Source organism: Bicyclus anynana, chromosome 10, assembly GCF_947172395.1.
Source record: "Bicyclus anynana chromosome 10, ilBicAnyn1.1, whole genome shotgun sequence".
NCBI lineage: Eukaryota > Metazoa > Arthropoda > Insecta > Lepidoptera > Nymphalidae > Bicyclus > Bicyclus anynana.
The window spans coordinates 13718229-13739827 of record NC_069092.1 but is presented as its reverse complement, the minus strand read 5'-3'; the positions used below and the strand labels follow the sequence as shown (position 1 = coordinate 13739827).

The following is a 21599-nucleotide window of genomic DNA, read 5'->3' as shown; positions in this document are numbered from 1 at the left end:
TACTGAGCCACCTGCATCCAGCGAATCCCTGCGACTCGCTTGATGTCGTCAGTCCACCTGGTAGGGGGTCGGCCAACACTGCGCTTACTAGTGCGGGGTCGCCATTCCAGCACTTTGGGACCCCAACGTCCATCGGCTCTACATTTACAGGCTATTTATTACATAAATAAATAATAAATACATCTACAGGCTATTTATTACATAAATAAAACTGTTAATTTTTTTTTTGTCAGTTCTCTAAGTTTCTGGGATGATTTTTATTATTTTTTGTTGTTGTTTTTTTATGATTAAAAAAACAACAACGGTGAAGGAAAAACATCGTGAGGAAATCTGCACACCGGAGAATTTTCTTAATTTTTTGCGTGTGTGAAGTCTGTCAATCCGCATTGGGCCAGCGTGGTGGACTATTTGCCTAACCCCTCTCATTCTGAGAGGAGACTCAAGCTACCCAGAAAGCCGAATATGGGTTGATAATGATGATAATAAATGATAATGAACAAAACATTTATTTGTAGTATTTCATTTGAGAGCTAGTAGGTTCCTACATTTATTAATTTATGCTTATTTGCTATTTGTTATCATCGCCTTTAAATTAAATGAAAACAATGAATGAATGCATCATGATTGATGAAGACACGTAACTGGTAAACCCCTTACTAAGGTTACACACGGGTGAAACGTTAGAGAAGAAAATTATGCAACAAAAGGGATGTCAATGCAAATTTAATTTTTAACTCCAGTGCTAGGCTAGACGAATTTCAATACACTGTCAGTCATAAGTCAGCGGGGCGTATAAGGCGAACCCAATCTATCAAAATTTGACACGGGTTATCGTGCCGATGACATGGAATGGCTTTTAGAGGACCGATTCTGAATACAAAACGGTGTATTCGACGTTCTTTGAAAGTTTGACAATTTTTCACAGCATGAAATTGTTGTAATTGAATCTAAGTACATTAGTGATGAAATACAAGCCTCAATAGCCCAATGGTAAAGACATCACCGAGAGGTGGTGGTTGGATTACCGACCGCTGTACTATTGTCGAACCCACTCCTAACAAAGTTAACTTTTTCGACTAGTTGGAGGGGAATGGAAATATGGGTCATATTAAAAAAAATATAACTATACATTTAGGATCATAGGGCTTTTGGTCCCGTATTTATTGGCGCAAACTTTTTAAATGTGACAGGAAAGTACCATTGCTTCAGCTGTAAGCTTCGGTCGATATGTATTACATTTGACTATGGAGAGATCAGTATAATTTGTTACGTCCGTCACCGACTGAAGTATTTACTTTAAATAAATTCAATTATTTTTATTAGGCACTTTGAAACGTCAGACAATGTTGTTAGATAATAGTGATAATTAAAGTAGAAAACTTAAAATTACAGTGACGAGGGCGCAAAAAGAGCGCGAAAAGAGCCCACACCAAATTCAGACATATTTTTTTTTCAAATCAAATCAATATTTATTAATTTCAATTAGTTAATTTTGATTATTAATGATTTTTTAAATAATAATTAATAATACTTGATTATTAATTAATTTATAATAATAATAAAACACTTTATTACACCAAAAACAAAATAACAAAATTTTACAAAACAAATTAAGTAAAAATACAAACAATGGTGTAACGGCGCCCTTATCTCTAAAGTGATATATTTCTCTAAAGTGAGTTATTTATTATCATTATACAATAATAATAATAATATAAAATAACTAACCATTCACATGGTACATCTAATTTCTAAGATTTTACCGTTTAAACATATAAACATAAATACTTTAAAACTACACTATACATAGGTAAGTTAACCTTAAGTAAACTAATATAATTAATTTACCTTTTAATGAACTCCGTAAACTATGTCGTCAAAATTCAAACATTGCGAGTTTCATATTGTTTATTTTGTAAACAAATATGAAAGCCGGACCCAACTTCAAACATCCGCCGTCCCAACAAAATGGAGTAGTTACAGTTTGCTATATTGGTCATAACTTCTTCTGTAAGGATGAGTTACAATAACAAACTTACTTTGCAATTAGAGAGAGCTTTGAGGAAACTCCGTTGCCTTTATAGCGTGACTTATTAAAGATCACTTTGCGATACGAATTTGATACATATATATGATCGTAAAAGTATCTAAATAAAAATGATTTAGTAGTTTTCCCTATAACCGTTGATTATTATTATTTTTTTATTCTTTACAAGTTAGACCTTGACTGCATTTCACCTGATGGTAAGTGATGATGCAGTCTAAGATGGAAACGGGGGAACTTGTTAGGAGGAGGATGAAAATCCACACCCCTTCTCGGTTTCTACACGACTTCGTACCGGAACGCTTTATCGCTACACACACGGTATACAATGCCCTGGGTTGCCGAAAACAGGACAAAATGGCGTGACACTGAATCAAAGGGTGGTGGAGGTGGTCACGACTCTCATAATATGTGAGGAACATGACTGAAGGAGGACGAATATTATAATTGCGAAAGTAGTTTCTAAATCTGTCTGTTTGCATAATATGAGGACACATAACGGACAGGACGAATATTATAATTGCGAAAGTAGTTTCTTCATTTCACGGCTAAACCATTTCACCAATTTTGATAAATGTAAGTTGGATCACTAACTGAATAATAAATCAAAGCGTCCATGAAGGGGGTTGTAGAAATATTGGTGTACAAGTTAAGTTGTGCGCAGTTGACAAAAATGCCACAAATAAGATTAAAAACATTCGGTACCGAGTATTAGATTAAAGAAATATACGATATTCGCACGCTTTAACTTTTATCCACACAGTGTCGAGACGACATTCAGTACTTTGCGAGATTGCTCGTAACTTTGCCGCGAGGACAAAGAACAACAATAAAGTTACTTTGCAATTAGAGAGTTTCCGTCAGATCTGTTGCCATCGACGCTGCTAGGGGTTAGCTAAACACGCTGTTATTTAGATAAAAGATTACAACATTTGCTTCATTGGTTCCATGGTTAGGTTCGGCTTGTGAAAATGTGGTCCAAGGTTCGAGGCAAGCCAACAATTAGATTAAGGTTTCTTCATTCCAGAAATTTCATTTCGTGGTGTTAGTACCCCGTGCTTCTTGGAACACGTAATACCTGATGTCATGCCGGCCTGCTTTTCTTTAAGGCAGTGAGTGCACTTGTGTCTACGCACATATTTGTGCACATGTGATATAATAGGCTTTGGTTGTGGCAAGTTATCATACTACAACAAAAGAAGACTAATTAGCAACCCGAGACGATGCTGATTAGTAGAAAATTAGCCGAATAAGTTAGTCTCTTCCAATTTAGCATGCTTCTGCATCATTGCTTTACATTATGCGAATTTGCAGGCAAGGACGATTTTTTCTTCTAATAGACTGATTACTGTGGACACGACCTCTAGTGAAGGAAGCGTTCCACAATAATTGAAAAATATTATCAGTTACCCACCAAACGTAGGCCAACTATCAACACATTCCCGTTAAAAATTATAATATCGCGATAAAAAGACATACTATTACTAATCTTTGTTGTGCTATCTACTTATCTAATGTGTGGTGACATATTATCGTGAAGAAAAACAACACATCAACGACCTATTCCTATCGAGAAGACTACGGATCAGGCCTGGCTCCACGGGACACTAGTCGATTCAGGTCAGTGTTCGCAGCATTTTAAGTAAATAAGGGAAAATGTGATAGCCCATGCCGTGATAGCCCAGTAGATATGACCTCTGCCTCCAATTCCGGAGGGTGTGAGTTCAAATTATGGTCCGGGGCATGCACCTCCAACTTTTTCAGTTGTGTGCATTTTAAGAAATTAGATATCACGTGTCTCAATCGGTGAAGGAAAACATCGCAAGGAAACCTGCATACCACAGAATTATCTTAATTCTCTGCGTGTGTGAAGTCTGCCAATCCGCATTGGGCCAGCGTGGTGGACTATTGGCCTAACCCCTCTGAGAGACTCGAGCTCAGCAGTGAGCCGAATATGGGTTGATGACGACGAAGGGAAAATGTTAAATACAAATAAAAAATACATCATCAGCGTATCGATGCATTAAATCACTGTGAGTGTCGCCTTTGGCTTATTATTTCTAGTTTTTATTTCTTAGTTAAGTACTAAGATGAAAAGCTTAACGTTGACTTAATAGTATCTGTATTGTACTGACAATTATTTCGCAATTCAAACTGTAGTTTCTTATTAAATTCAGTTGAAAGCGTTCTAAAGCTACAGCGGTATCTGCAACAATGACACGGAACAATTACTTTGAATAGTTCCTAAACTTGTCCCACTCATTTGCGGTGCGCCAACCTTAATGGAGTTTCAGTTTATTCTGATTACAATTTGTCTTTCATTACTAATTTACTTCTTGTAAGCACTTAATAGGTACATACCGTAGAGCCTCAATAGCTCAACGGTAAGAGCGGTCGAACTCATCACCGAAGGGTGGTGGTTCGATCCTCGCCCCGTTGGTCTATTGTCGTACCCACACCTAATACAGTCTTTCCTGACTAGTTGGAGGGGAATGGGAATATTGGTCATATTAAAAAAAAAAAATGGCAAATACTCTTTTAAATAAAATAGAATAAAATATATACAAAATACATTTTTATAAATATAGTATTATTTAAATTGCCACATGACAAGTGAAACGTGATAGCCTAGTGGATATGAATTCTGCCTTCAATATGAAGGGCGTAGGTTCGAATTCGGTCCAGGGCATGCACTATCAACTTTTCAGTTATGTGCATTTTAAATATATCGTTCACAAATATCACGTTTCTCAAACGGTGAAGGAAAACATCGAGAGAAAACCTGCACACTTAAGAATTTTCTTAATGATCTACGAGTGTGGAGTCTGCCAATCCACATTGGAGGAGACTCAACAGTAAGCTGAACAGTAAGCTGATAGGTTGTTAAAGATGACAATTTTAATCAGAAAAACCAAATTTTTCACTTAAAAGCTATTCTAGCTACCATGTTACATATTAAGATGGATGGATGGATTTTAGGTAGCCTTCCTCCATAAATGGGCTATATAACACTGAAAGAATTTTTCAAATCGGACCAGTAGTTCCTGTAGCGCGTTCAATCAAACAAACTCTTCAGCTTTATATATTAGTATATAAGTATACATATACAATAACTATTAAAAACTTATAACCTAATGTGGTATTATCACAATCTGAAACTTTACACTGATTTTGTTTCTAGCAGTTTACTTAGAACATAGTAATTTTCTTAGGTTAATTTGTTTGCCAAGTAACAGGCGCATCTTTAACAAAGCCATGGAAAGCTCCGTAAGTTTGAATAGTTAGCAAAACTTAATCATTCGCGGTATGCAGACGTTAATGGAGTTTCAGTTTGCCATTGTTACTTGGCGACTCAACTGCCTTGGCTAACGTTCAAATATATAATGATTTATTTATTTTGCTATCATCCGCGAAAAGTCGATGAACCAACGTGCAATTGCACGTTGTAGAGTTGTGGGTGACGTTGTCGCATGGGTTCGTCGACTTTTCGCGGATGATAGCAAAATAAATAAATCATTATATAATCATGATGAACTTCCACAAAGTAACGTCTGCTTCTATCCAACGTTCAAATAGTTTTACTAATCAATTGGTGAAACTTAATAAAATAAACAAAAACTATTTAAAATATGTTAGACTAGCAGACTTCATCCGCTGTTAGACCTCCTTAATACAACCCTTTCACCAAATCCGTTCTTAGCGGATACCCACTTACTAAAACTACCTCCCTGCCAAATTTCATTTTTGTAAACCAATGATTTTTCCGGGATGAAAAGTAGCCTATGTGTTAATCCAGAGTAAAATCTATTTCCATTCCAAATTTCAGCCAAATCGCTTTAGTAGCCGCAGCGTAAAAGAGGAACAAACACACAAAATTTCGCCTTTATAATATTAGTGTTAGTGTGATTAAGATAAAGTAAAATAGATAACAAAAGGTTTTGCTGTAATAATATTTTATAGTGATTGTCTAGAAAGAAAAAGAGAGTAAGACATTTGTGGGTGTAACATGAAGGAACATCATAACAGGACAGATAAAATTTGGTACTGAGATAAATTAGACCTTGAAGTAGAACAAAGGCTACTTTTTAACCCGCAAAAAATCATTTAATATAACATTTAACACAGTCTTTTGTTATTTTATCTGATAAAACAAGTAACCGTTACTCAATATCCCGACTAACCTCTTATTTAAATGAAACATCTAAACGCTACTCAACCTTTAACTTTAGATCAACAAAGCCTTCGGAATGTTTGCCGTCTAAAAGCCTTTCTATGTTACATCAGCGGGGATCAACTCTGACAGATCCAATTTCCGATTATAAATAGTCTTTTAACCTACCGAACGTTTTTGTGTTCACGTCGAAATTTGGAAAACGTCGACTTCCATGAAAATAGAAGGAAACTACTCATATTTTCAGATTCTGTGACAAATATACTTATCACGTCAATGATTGTATGGATAGATACGGATATAGCTTACACACAGTCTAAAGTCAAACTTTAAATAATACACTAATGTTATTAAGAGGAAATATTCCTGGACCGATTAAAAAAAATCTTCCATTAATAGGAGTATTCCATCATTATCAAGAAGTAGCAAAAGCTATATTATATCCCCGTATTCTAACGGAAATGAGAACTACGCGGGTAAACCGCGTGGTTATGCCAGTACAAGGTACTTTAATACATGTACACTTTCGGCTGGTGGGAGGCTTCGGCCGTGGCTAGTTACCACCCTACCGGCAAAGACGCACCGCCAAGAGATTTAGCGTTCCGGTACGATGCCGTGTGGAAACCGAAAGGTGTGTGGATTTTCATCCTCCTCCTAACAAGTTAGCCCGATTCCATCTTAGACTGCATCATCACTTACCATCAGGTGAGATTATAGTCAAGCGCTAACTTGTAAAGAATTAAAAAAAAAATATTTTCAAGCACATAGTCTTAGCCCTTATTCGCACGAGCTTTTTTAACGGACGTTTAAAAAGCGTTGAAATACAACAAACTCATTCCCAAGTATATGTTCAAACGACAGCGTTTTTAAAACACGACGTTTTTTTAATCGAGCTGTGATGCATTTTCAAATTTAGGCATTGGAAGTAGACCATGAATTAAATTAAGAACGTAAATAAAAGCGCAAACGTTGGGTTTTAACGTATCGCATTTTTAACTCTCGTGCGTATGAGGACACAATCTTCTGTGAATCTTAATTACTTTTAAAGTTTATTTTTAAATTAGCAACACTTTTGTAAATGATTTAAAGGAAAACATATCTTACCTTCGTCCATGGAAAGCTGATCCCAAATAGCGACCTTAGTACCGGCAGGGTCACTGAGCGCTATGTAGGCGATCTCGTCTCTCACCAGCCGAAGGTCGTGGTCTAGCGCCAGTATCCAGAAAGTTACTGCAACAAAATAACAGATCAAATGATAACTCATCCTTTATTATAATAATAGCTATACCTACAGTGGAACATAATTAGATAAATTTTTGAAGATACTCTTGGTATTTTTACTACTATAATGCACGCCATTGACGATCAATTATTCTCACGTTTCTGCAGCACCCACGACTATAACTGATCGTGTATTGGTCACTGCGTGTATGACTGGACTTATGAAACGTCTTCGCTGCCATATGCGCTGCAGAAACGTGAGAATAATTGATCGTCAATGGCGTTCATTATAGTAGTAAAATACCGAGAGTATCTTTAAAAAATTATCTAAGCCGTCAATGGCTGACTTAATACATTTCGGAGAGCGTTTTCGTTTTTCGTTCGTGCCACCCTCACCTTTTTACCATCGCACTGCAAGACGCCGGGTAGATTTCCATCCCTATGTCATTGACATCCCCAGGACTCGTGCGAAGCGATTTGCTTCTTCGTTTCTTATACGCATGGCTAGGGTATGGAACTCTCTCCCGAAGTCAGAATTTCCAAGTAGCATCTTTTAGGCTAGTGTTTTCCACCTTACGTTACATCTACATTATATTGACTCTGTAACAACTGCTATTAAATGTTAACTATAAAGTCCCAAGCTAAACAACCGTTTCAAACTCCGTACAATTCAAAAGATTTTGGGAAAAAGAAAAGTCTAGTCTATACTTATATTATAAAGCTGAAGAGTTTGTTTGTCTGTTTGAACGCACTAATCTCAGGAAGGTCCGATTTGAAAAATTCTTTCAGTATTAGATAGCCCATTTATCGAGGAAGGCTATATGCTACATTTTATCCCCGTATTTCTACAGGAACGGGGACCACGCGGGTGAAACAGCGCGGCGTCTACTAGTGATCTCATAACCTTAAACCTTGTGATCCATAGCCGAACCAGTTAACGTATTTGGTTAGTTGGTCCCATAACAATTAAGTCGTCAACGTAAAGGTTACAGATATATATAATATCATTATAACAATGTTTTAAACTTTATAGGTATTAGCTTGTCCCTAAGCTCGCCATTAAAGCTTTCTCTCTTTCACTCGTAGGTACGCAAAATGCTATTATAAACGTCTCTCTGGAGCATAGCAAGTTGTACTCTATTTTTATGATAAAACTGCGATAAAAGCATCTCTTCCTACGTACCACTACTATTAAATGGTTTACATTTTTGTTACTCTGCAAATCTTTATCCACACATACCGTTTAGGTATATGTATAAAAGAAAATCGTGTTAGTTACACTATTTATTACTCAAGAACGGCTGAATTGGTAGAGAGGTAGCTTAGAACCAGGAGACGGACATAGGATACTTATGTGTAGGGTGGGAGTAGGGTAGGGTAGGGGTAGGATTTCACGCGGACGAAGTCTTGAATGCTTTCTTTTTTTTGAACTTTGAATGCTTTCATATCACAAAGTATAATGAAAAAGTTATAGAAGATATCATGTACGTGCTATATTTAATAATCCTCCCTATATTGTGTTGTTTGCCTCCCTTTATAAGAGGCTTATCGGTTATTTATGGTATTACTCTTTTCATGTTTTATTTACGCTTTATTTGATATTATATTCGGGGGTAAAGTAAACGTACTGTAACTCGCCCATAATACTATTTGATGTTCGTTTTATCGTATCGTAAACAATAGGGTTTTGTGGTAAACATTGATAATTAAAGCCTGAATAGGTCCAAGATTATGGAGACGGGCTTAAGTTATGACCCGAGTGTCATTGGGTTCTCTGAGAGAAAGCGAGAAACAAAAGATAGACGCTCTAGAAATGTGGTGCTGCAGAAGAATGCTTGGCTTATCCTGGACACAGTTACGATCCAACATTTCAATCCTCCAAGAACTGGGCATCAAACAGCGTCTTTCTTCCATAGTCTAACGTCGCATACTGACTTTCTTTTGTCATATCACACGAAGAGATGACACGTCCATAGAGAGTCTTGTGGTGCAAAGAAAGGTGGAGGTCACCAATGCACTGGACTGATCAAGTGAAAACTGCTCTCCATGGATCACTCCACGTATGTGCTAGGAGAGCCACACTACGGGAGGAATGGCAACGGGTAGTGAGCCTTGCCACCACACCCAAATGACGACCACGACCACTCTGTCAAAAGTGTAACGACAAAGAAGAAGAAGTCATTGGGTTCTATTTCCGCCCGCTAATTTATCGTCGAACCCACTTCTGCCATCATTCCATCACTGTTTAAATTGATGATTTTAATATTTTTAAACTTAACAGTTGCTTTTTTTAAATTATCATTCCTTACAAAGTTTTTTATCATAAAGTAATTGATTTTTGTGTAAACATTTAAGATGTTTCAAACGAAATCGTTGATAGGTACTATTGCACTAATTTGTATTCATACTTGACACTGACATCTTTTTAATATCTAAGGTTAAAATAACTATGTATCGTCGTTATCAACCCATATACGGCTCACTGTTGAGCTCGAGTCACCTCTCAGAATGAGAGGGGTTAGGCTAATAGTCCACCACGCTGGCCCAATGCGGATTGGCAGACTTCACACACGCAGAGAATTAAGAAATTCTCTGGTATGCCTAGGTAGGTTTCTTCACGATGTTTTCCTTCACCGTTTAAGACACGTGATATTTAATTTCTTAAAATGCACACAACTGAAAAGTTGGAGGTGCATGCTCCGAACCGGATTCGAACCCACACCCTCCGGAATCAGAGGCAGAGGTCATATCCACTGGGCTACCACGACCTCAACTAACTATTTATAAATAAGAGTTATTACAAAAATACATCAAAACAAACGAAAATCGGTTGTATGGATATTATGTTATAACAATTGGTTGCCAATAAAGCTTTCAAGTGATCCCATCAATAAAAATCGACGCCACAAATCCCCGTGAAGCAGTTGAAAGACAATTTATCCGGCTAAAGCAGTTGCCGGCGTAATGTATGGCGTTCGCCCTGTAATTAATTACTGCACCGCGCAACCTACCCAGCCTTCCAACTTTGACAATAATGTAAAGTTCCCTACTAGCTACTTTACAAGCCTCACTTAACTTAGCTTTTAGTTCTACACTTCTAGGGCACGAAATCGAGCTTTGGTTTTTACATAAATATGTTCATAACGAGCCGTGATAGCCTAGTGAATATGACATCTGCCTCCAATTCCGGAGGGTATGGGTTCGAATCCGGTCCGGGGCATGCACCTCCAACTTTTCAGTTGTGTGCATTTTAAGAAATTAAATATCACGTGTCTCAATCGGTGAAGGAAAACATCGTGAGGAAACCTGCATAGCAGAGGATTATCTTAGTTCTCTGCGAGTGTGAAGTCTGCCAATCCGCCTTGAGCCAGCGTGGAGGACTATTGGCCTAACTCTCATTCTGAGAGGAGACTCAAGCTCAGCAGTAAGCCATATATGGGTTGAGAGAATATTGGTAGGTATTAATTATAATTGGTAATATTGGTAGGTATATACCTGAAGTGTTTATTGGGTAGACCACGTCATTTCCTTTCCTTCTACAATGATTCTTGCATATCTCATATCCCTTATTGGTAGACAATCTCCTTTGTTTCCTCTATTCACATCCATACTTTCGTACAAATCAGTCAGTTTAGAGTACTGCACCACAATGCGGATTGGTGGAGGTGTAACTCTACCAACTTTCCAACTTAACTGGGCTGAGATTTTTACTGCAAACTTCTTAGAAGAGTGAGAAGCTCAGTATAAAATAGAGAGAGTAGTCTAACGCAAGACTAGAACCCTTTTAGAAGAACTTCGACTTCATAATACTAAGCTACATAGGCTAACAGGTAGCTACATTATAATATTAGTAATCGTATACGTTTATATACCTCCAACTTTACAACTGTGTGCATTGTAAGAAATAAATATCACGTGTCTTAAACGGTGAAGGAAAACATCGTGATTTTTTTTTAATTTTCTACATGTGTGAAGTCTACCCATCTCAGTGCTAATCCATCGCATTCCGAGAGGAGATTCGTGCTCAGCAGTGACCCGAATATGGATTGATAGTTATGATGATGATCAGTTTATATTACTGAGGTAGACGAAATCAAACAGCAGATTTTTGCACATATATCTTGTGAAAAATGTTGCTCTTTTTTTTTCATCTCATCTATTGTTCCATCTGGATAACTCAAAAAAATAACCATCTAAACTTTGTCTGGCAGTTTGCCGATATAACACAATAATAATATTTTTCTGTGCCTAGTAATCCATAACTTAAAATGGTTACCTTTTCAACTTCAAGAGTCGACAAAGTTGGCAACGACTCTACAAATTTGGCATTACTTCAAGACCTCAATACTGGATTTCCATACTCGTTAACTCGTATAATGCAAGTTACAGTTCAATAAAACGCGTCTCATTTGGACTCAAACTTGGGACTACGTGAACGAAATACTGTCGATTTGAATTTAATTTAATGACCGGAATTGGTACCGCGCCAATGCAAGCATGTTGGAAGAATTAGATCAAAGAAACTTTATTACAATAGAACATTGTTGAGTCAACCTCCCTGAGGATGTAGTAGGTTTCGAATTAAGACGAACGTATAGAGTGTCATTTCTAAGCGCTGTTGCACGTATTTATCGAATATTGAAATGAATTAGAGCCTGCAATAACTAGACATACCTTATTTTATGAGTTTGGACTGTGGGTTTAGGAGCTAGTACATTTCCAGATACTCAATTTTATCAATCTAAATCACAGAATAGATAATGATACAGAATGAGTCTTTACATGATGAGCCGTGCGGTGAAACCGATGAAATCCGAACAAACGACACGCGTCTCCTTGGCATTATACAAACTTTTTTCGTAATTTGTATTTAAAAATTTAACACTAACAACAATTGCGTAAATTAATACATTATTAATACTAAGAATCAGCATTTATTTTTTCATTTAATTAGTTTTTCCAAACAGTTTTTTAAAATATTTATAACATACCATTTTTCTTGAATAATATTGGAAATTACTGATGCGACGCTTAGTATCGTACTTACCTACTCGAGAAAGTAGGTATTTGTTTTTGAATTTGTATCTAAAATGGCTGCCGTGTTCCATGCGCTCTATCTACCTACTCGTCTTTAATCTGTGATCTAAATGTAAAACATATCATAAACAACCTTAGCTTGGTGGCAACCTTTCACTAGCCAACCTTAAAGATTTATATTTGATAGTGTTATAGGAGTTGCAGCGAAAGTAAACCGGCAAAGGTCTCTTATAATAAGCAGAGTAAAATCTAAACGAAATTATGTTTTAAGAATACTTAGACGGTTGAGTATCACACCGATAAAGTTTATTTTATTTGTGAAAAGAAATAAATGTAATTTTTCAAAATGTGAAAACATTTAACGCAAATTACTAACGGTGACAGAAAGATTGAAATTTAAATTAACTTTGTTCAACCCCTTCAATTTAGCTCCAAAATAACAGATTGTAATTCAACAGACTTGTAATTTAATTCCTTTTTTTAATGGTTCCAATTTACAACCTCTGTTTTTGCCTACGTATAATTAAGTTGTATTACGAGTAACTACCTACTTAAAAAAATGTAATTTAAAAGATAAACTTGGGATTGGATCCATAGCGTCGCTCAACACTGCAATCACGACCACACTGCCAAGAGTGAACGATTAAGAAGAATTGGACCTACCACCCTGCTCCAATGCAGGATAACAGGCTTAGGATTGACTTCGCAATAATCACTAGATATTTCAGGTGACAACGTCTTATCATTCGATGGAGCCAGTTGCAGACCGAAAAAAAATAACGTCATGCGTCGTTCCCTCGCTCTAGGGTTGCCAACTTTTTTTACAAGAAATAAAGTATTTTGTGGTCTATGAAAAATATTAAACAGCATTCTAGAAAACGAACATTTTCTTCTGAAAAATGCAAACATTCCATCAGTGTGCCTAGTGGGAGTTTTCAATATTTTCATATTGTTACTATAGCGTTGACGTAAACGCGAATTTATATGGAATTGAAACAGTTGTACAGTAGTGCCACTAGATGGCGCTGTTTCAATTCCTTAGAAATTCGCGTTTACGTTGACGCGATAGTAACAGTATCAAACTGCCACTAGGGCCTCAGTATTTTCTAATAACTTTGTCACGTTTAATTATCGTCAGTAAACCGACTTTACAGACAACTGATTTTTTCCATAGGAGATCATCTACGATTGTTACAACGTTTGGAGTTAGCATAAACAAAAAACTTACTAGTTTCCCCGGGTCGGTAATGATGTCTTGCCGGTCGGACGATCACATCCCGAACTGGTCCCAGCAGTCTGATGATGCTGTGACTCTTGGCGGTGCATTCATCATTGCCGACACAGCCCACCGTGGTGTGCAGAGTGCAGTGAGTCGCCGGCGACGACGGTATCTTGAGAGGTATTATTCCATAGCCTGAAACAAAAGAAAAACAATTATGAATCATAAAATCTTTACTATTATTAATAAATATACATAAATATATTATGGAACTAGCGGACGCCCGCGACTTCGTCCGCGTGGAATTTAGTTTTTCACAAATCCCTCGGGAACCCTGGATTTTTCCGGGATAAAAAGTAGCCTTTGTGTTAATCCATGCTATAATATAATATCTCATTACCAAGTTTCAGCTAATTCGGTTAAGTAGTCGAGGCGTGAAAGAGTAACTAACATTGATATCATTAAAATCATCAGTTTTCGCAAATATCGGGAAGCCATAGATTTTTTCGGGATAAAAAGTAGCCTATGTATTAATGCAGAGTAAAATCTATTTCCATTCCAAATTTTAGCCAAATCGCTTCAGTAGTAGCGGCGTTAAAGAGTAACAAACATCCAAACATACATCCAGACATCCATACAAACTTTCGTGTTTATAATTTTAGTAGGATAAAACACAACATTGTGCATGTGTGCGCTCAGTGAGTAGCTCAATTCGGATCACTTTTTGTGCTAATTTTGTAGGCACGTCACCTATCTATGGTATAAAATATCATTGCCTACACGTGTACAGCGCAAGCGTTATATTGCGTTATCAAATAAGGCAATTTAAACTGTGACGAGAATATCTACGAGACCTCTGAATTGAATAGCCTTCGCACGCCGATTTTCAATTACTTACAAAATTTTCGCTTTCAATAATAATTTCGGAGAATACTTCAAAGTGTAATGAAGTTATTTGCGGAGTTACTTTAGCATTCAAACCAGATTAATCTAAATTTATGGCTGGCGTCTATCTATACTTAATATAATAAAACTGTAACTGTGTATTGAATGAAAATTGTTGGAGGGATTTATAATAATCGATACTGTAGGCAAAATTTTTTTTTTTCTATTTTTCGTCTGTTTTTTGTTGATCGGACCTGAAACTACTAAATGAATTCAAATTAAACTTGGCATGATTAAATTTAAAGTCTAATTTCCTTCAGAGTTAGTTAATCTATGAGACTAATAGCTAAGAATATTTAAGCAATCCATGGATTCACCGGGTGCCGGGTCTATCGCGTGGTATCGTATATCGTGGTATATATAGATGTAGGGTGAAGGAATTCCTTAACAATCGATTAGCCCCATTCTCCGCTCGTGTTGTTCTTCCTGCCTAGCCAAATTTGGTAAGATCTCACTATAGCAACTTTGGATACCCGTTCTAATATAGAAATTGCTGCAGTTCTAGAGAGGCTTTATGTAAATTATAGAGAGACTTTGTTCGTAATCCTCTCGCACCTACTTCTACGGCGTACAGATTAACTTCATAGCCATTTATTTATTTATTAATAAAATATTATAAAGGGGTAAAACTTTGTGGTGTTTTTGAGAGTAATCTCTGGATCTATAAAACCCATTTTAAACATTCTTTTACCACTAGAAAGCCAATTTGTGAATGTCATAGGCTATATTTTATCCCCGTATTCTCACGGGAATGGGAACTACGCGGTTAAAACCGCGTGACGTTGGCTAGTAAACAATACTTAAAGCAGGCAAGTATAGTGCGCGCAAGATAAGTTTGCGCGTGGCCAAAATCGTAACTAATAGGAAGTACCGTCATCCTGTCGTCTATCTCTATCTATCTCTTGGCGGGTAAAAGGGATAACTAAAGCTGGCAACATATTACATAATTGCGCCGCCAGTCGCGCTTTATCTTGCGCGTGCACTCTAGACGAAGTAGCTTTACATCCATTCAAAATAAACAATGATATCAAACTGTACCGAGCAAAAGCTAATATTTAATTAATAAATTAGTGGTATTCCATTAAACTTGACACATGAATACCTACCATTAAAAGGTCTTGGATAATTTCCAAATAGAGATATGTTCAAGGAATTGCTTCATCGTTCGCCAACCACTTGCAACGTGCACTTTAAAAATTGACGATCGAAGGGCTATAGTTTTAAAAGCAGGATTATTGGCGGTAATATCACGAAATGAACTTACGAAGAATCACACAATAACCCTACCTCTACCCCACCCTACCCCACCCTATGCCTAATGCCTACCCTAACTACTCTCATTTATTTTAATTTTTTAACAATGATAAACATACAAAATATACAAAACATAATTAAAAATTTATAAAAAAATAGCCTCCCGCTGCGGGACATTTGACTGCCCAAGGAACCGGTGGTCAGGGCTCCAGAGTGAGTAACCTCCTCACAATACGCGCCGTCTCAAGATTCACTGCCTTCTCTATCCGATTCTTGATCCAACAGTTAAGCGAAAGCTTCTTAGGGTGTTGGTCGAAAAAAACAAAAACAATGGTCGAAGCTTTTCTAAGACCATTGACTGAAACAACTATCGGAACAATAATAGTTGACTCAACATTCCACACGGAGGTAATCTCATGAGGAAGGTCCAAGTGTTTTGATACTTTTTTTTTGTTTGCAGCTTAAACCAGATTATCGTCATGTGGAACAGTGATATCAACAATTATTGCACGGCGCACCGGCCAATCAATTAGCACTAACTCAGGTCTATTATGCCTACCCTATTATTAATACCCGAATTTATACATACCTCCAATAATTTATATTTTCCAGAGTGGAATGTCTAAACGGGCTCAAGCTTATTTTCATTTTATAAATTCATATTTTAAATGCTATTTAATGTCGGCAAAACAAAAAATTAAAGTAACTGTTCTGTATTACAACGTATATAAGTTGTGCTTTATCATGTGTGTGTTTTACCGACATTTATCTTCTTATCGGTAAAACAGTCTAAACTAAACTCATTCACAAAGTTTTCACCTCAGACCAATTATAGAAGGACCTGTATCGCACTCATAGTCACGAACAAAATTGTCCGTCATTTTCTGAGGAAAACGAGCTTAGATTTGGTATATATCTTAAGCTAAAGTAGAAGTTTTTGCCCATTTTTTACACAATTCAATTACACAAAAAGATATTTTTATGGAGCTTTTTAGCCGACGAACACGATTACAACTATTTAACATCGATTCTATAGAGACAGTTTTTATAATCGCATTAGATCGTTGAATATATTTTGACAGAAAAGTAACGTCTAGCAAGGCAGGACCTATACAATAATTGGTCTAAGGTTTTCACAGCCAATATTACGATCTCACTTACAAAGCAATAATATTAATTTAAACAGAATAAAACTAGTTCTCCATTAAAGTCCGCACAAGTTCTAGACACTTCGATGCCAACAATAAGCATCTTGGAACATCTCCAAATGGAAAGATGTCGTAGAAATTGTTTCTACCAGACGCTGAGCACTTAAAAGAACAAGATATAATAAAAGGTGAAAAATTAATGCGCCATGAGATATGAAACTGTTTTGGAATAAAAGAAAATCTATTGCAAAATCGAGGAGTGTTTTTCATTTCATCGTAGTTTTTTTTTTTATACAGGTTCATAGGTACCTACTTGAATTTTTGACAGCCTCCGTGGTGCAGTGGTGTGCGCGGTGGATTAACAAGACGAAGGTCCTTGGTTTGATCACTGACTGGGGCCGATTGGGGTTTTCTTAATTGGTCCAGGTCTGGCTAGCGGATGGCCTGGGCCGCGGCTAGCTACCACCCTATTGGCAAAGACATACCGCCAAGCAATTTAGCATTGCTTTACGATGTCGTGTAGAAAACTCCTCGTTCTAGGTCCTCGTGTTTATATAGTAGAAATCCACGTTAATTGTGAGTGACATAGGCTGTATTTCTTCCTCGTATTTCTACGGGAACGGGAACTATGTAGTAGAAACTGTAGGCTTGTTCTCAAGTTCTCTTTACTGAATTAAATAATTTAATTTTCTTTACAATATTGAAATTGTAAAGAAAAAAAAAAACATGCTTCTCCTGGATGGTCCCTGAGAGATGATGACACCTACGACACAGGCTAACCTAGAGAAGGTGTCAAAGCACCCCTCAGATCTAATATTATATACTTAGTTCCACGTAATAATACTATAACTTTTAATTAAAAATAAATATATAAATAAATGTAAACTGTAAAATATTTAAAAATACTGTGAGATTGTATTGTGTGTAATTTGTAATATCGCATTGTTTTGTTTTATCCTATTCTTATATTTAGTTATCCTGTCACTGTAATTATATATCTCCTGTGTATTTATGGTTTGGAAATAAATCAGTTATTACATTAATATATATTTTTTTATTCCAGTAATATTCAAATCTCCTTCAGAGTTTTTAATGTAAAGTTATCTTTTTAAAATGTGTGAAATTCCTTCTCAAAGCTTTTAAATTAAATTTTAACGAGTCCACATTTATTATCATAATAATAAGTTTTCTCATTATTATTATAAGAATGAAACACTTGAGTAATGAGAATCAGACGTGAATCAGTGAGATTCTCATATTGCAGATGTCTGCGTTCCAATTAATTTGATGCTAAAGCTTTTTGCTCATTTCATTTTAAAAGCAATTAGTTTTTATTGTTAAAACAGAATCCGCGCTTGAAGTTACCTGAGCTGGTTATTATTTATTTATTCGTAAAGCTAAGTAAAACATTTTAAATTTTTTTTTTGTTAGCTTCATTCGCACAAGAGTTTTTTTAACGGACGTTAAAAAGCGTTCAAATATAGTATGAAGTTAATTGAAGGTCTATTTCCAACGCCCAAAATTAAAAAACCAATACTGCGCGAAAAAAAGCGTCGTGTTTTAAAAACGCTGTCGTTTGAACTTATACTTGGGAATTTTTAATGTTTTTTAACGAGCTTTTTTATAAAATATATTTCGTTCGTTATAAAAGCTCTTGTGCGAATGATGTCTTTGCTTTAGCGTTTTTTATATTCTGTGGTTATAATAATCTGAACTTGTTATTAAGTACGGATTCAATGAATGAATAAAATTTGAAAATAAAAGACTTTCAAAATTTCAATCCCTATTTCAAAAAAAGTCTAGCATCTCATTAATCAATTGTAAAAATATTCCATAGCTAGGTCTTTTAGTGGAAAATAATAAATTATTAAACTACTCCTTAAAAGATATCAGATAAATCTCTATCCAAGAATAACTCAAGTAATTTTTAAACAATAAGTGAACAAGCAATTTATTTTCTAACAGTCTCCTTATTCTAAAGCCTTTCTATATCTTCCTAAAGCAGCTTAACTCAATTACTTAGGGATTCAGAATTTTCACAAAATGTACCTTGCAATAAGGAATTTTTGTATCTTTATACTGGTGTGTATATTTCGCGTCTTTTCTCTTTAAAATTCTTCCGTTATTACATACGAGTACGTCTCTGCAATCTTATTCAAGTTAGAATTATAATTGGAATCCAAGTCAGATTTTTGCAATAGTCCATCTTATTTTTTTTTTAGGTTAGGTTTGTTTGTTTGTAATCTGAAAGAGATAATTGTCTGGTCCTTCGCGATCAGTCTAGGATTTTTGTCTTGATAGTATTTTGTAGATATAATATTATTTATTACATACTAGCGGACGCCCGCGACTTCAAACGCGTGGAATTTAGTTGTTCACGAACCCCGCGGAAACCATGGATTTTTCCGGTATGAAAAATATGTGTTAATCCAGAATAAAATCTGTTTCCATTCCAAAAGAATATCAGCTAAATCACTTCAGTAGCCGCTGTACAAAGGAGGAACAAACATAGACACTTCCATCCATCTGTCAGCTCATATGATGATGATGATGATGATGATGATGATGATGATCCTGCGACATATAAAAATTGGTTGTCAAACGAAAAAACTCTAAAACAGTCCGATCGATTTGTATATATAGTTTTCTTGTTTTGGGCCTCAATATCCGGATATACTCGTATCATTAACATGATTCAGTGAAAAGTGCAGAACGCAAAAAATATAAGTAAAGCTATAATTTTATACATTTTATGCATCAAGACAATAATAAAAAAAATCTTATACTCCGGACTAGAATGACGCCTAAGAAGAGTCTTTTAACCTTCGTAGTTAGTATGTAAGTCTTACACTTATTTGTATTATTATGTATTATTATTTTATATTGCTATGTAATATGTATACTGGGTGCTTTTACCTTTAATAAAAATCATTATTATTATTATTACAGAGAATATCGGTTTTTGAAAGATATTTTATTAAGTATCTAAACTTGTATCTATATATTAAAAGTCTATATTGTACTGTTAGTATAGTCACCTGCTAATTGAACGATATCGTCGGACCAGCGCGACTTTGGTCTGCCTACTTTTCTTTTTCCTGCTGGACGATATCGTCCAATTAGCAGGCAAAAATTGGCTCACGGTGGTAAATAATATAACTGAATGGTATCGGCTGGAGGAGGCCTATACCCAATGAGGGGTCCTTACTATATAGTTAAATAGATTTTATTAATTATAAATAAGACTAACTCACTAACATACTAAACTTAAAACAGATACACTAACAATATACTAACATAGAAAAAAATCAAGCTGTTACTCTTATTAATTGAAAAACTTGTTTAATGTAATAATGTAAGGAATAATAAAGGCTTTGAAATTGAAAAAGTATAGTCACGTATAGTATATATTCTCGATATTGTGTACAAAACTGAAAACTTTTTGATTGTCGAGACAACAACTTTAAAAAGTTCCATCCGTCCCATATCTCTCAAATGCACTTCGAGTAGCAGCAGTTTGAGAGGTTCTATTGAAAAATTTCTCAATTTCGATAGCTTTATTGCTTGCTAACTTCTTCGACCGTTCCACGTTTTCTTCCGGATTGATTTTTGTTTTAGGATACACTCTGTCTATCTGTGATACAGGAATGAGACGAATTTAGTAGTTTTAGCAGACTCAGAAGTGATTACAAAAATAAGAAATCTAATGTCGAACAAAGGTTATGATTCACAAGACTTGTCAGGACAACTTAATTAACAAATCAAACTGTAACCAAAATAAGACCCTAGAATGGTAGAGAATGACCTTGTGTGAAGTCACGCACTTGTGAACGTTGTGTGTAGGGTTAAAGGATCCTTTGACTGATATCAAACACTCCCCTTTTCCACTCAAGTCACTCTCCCCGCCTAATCCCAAGTAACCCACAAATAATTACACAACAAGAGATGTGGACGGCTCGAACGCCACGAGCACACTGAAGCCGTTCGTACCGCAAGTTGCTGTAACGCGGCGATAACAGTAGTAAGTGTGTCGTTCATTTATTTATTATCGGAGTATTTCTTATTTTATTTGAAATAAAAAACTCAATCAAAAATATTTATAGGTTAACGATTATAATATATTTTGTATTTTAGATGGTCGGTATTGCTTTATCCATTATCCCAATTAGAATAATGGCTATGTATTACCAAAATAAATACCAATTTGGATAAAAATAAATTTTTGATAATAATTTATCTTAAATCGGAATCAATTGCGTTAAATAAAGTGTAAAAAAACATCCTTTATAACACCCAATGATGTTAAATACTGTTAGATGTGTTACTAGCGCATAAAAAATGAGGCGCTTTAAAGAGGAAATTTATACACAATTCAATGTTAGTTGTGGTTAACAACGAACGTTATTTAAACAAATAATACCTAAATATAGTCTACAATGTCGAATTGTATACAGGAAGTATAAAAACTATTAATACATAAGTATATAATGGAATTCAAGACAACATTATGCATGTGTGCGCTCAGTGTTGTAGCCTAATTATCGAATCACTTTTTACGGT

General features: G+C 35.7%; 1 protein-coding gene across 1 annotated transcript in view; it reads right to left on the bottom strand.

Annotated features, from left to right (window-relative positions):
• Nucleotides 1-21599, bottom strand: part of LOC112048003 (C3 and PZP-like alpha-2-macroglobulin domain-containing protein 8) — a 242446-nt gene that overhangs the window by 82937 nt on the left and 137910 nt on the right. Inside the window, exons 4-5 of the mRNA XM_052883732.1 lie at nucleotides 13702-13887; nucleotides 7320-7445 (exon numbers count right to left, since the gene is read on the bottom strand). Coding sequence (XP_052739692.1) covers nucleotides 7320-7445; nucleotides 13702-13887 — 312 coding nt within the window. The remainder of the gene's footprint in view (nucleotides 1-7319; nucleotides 7446-13701; nucleotides 13888-21599) is intronic.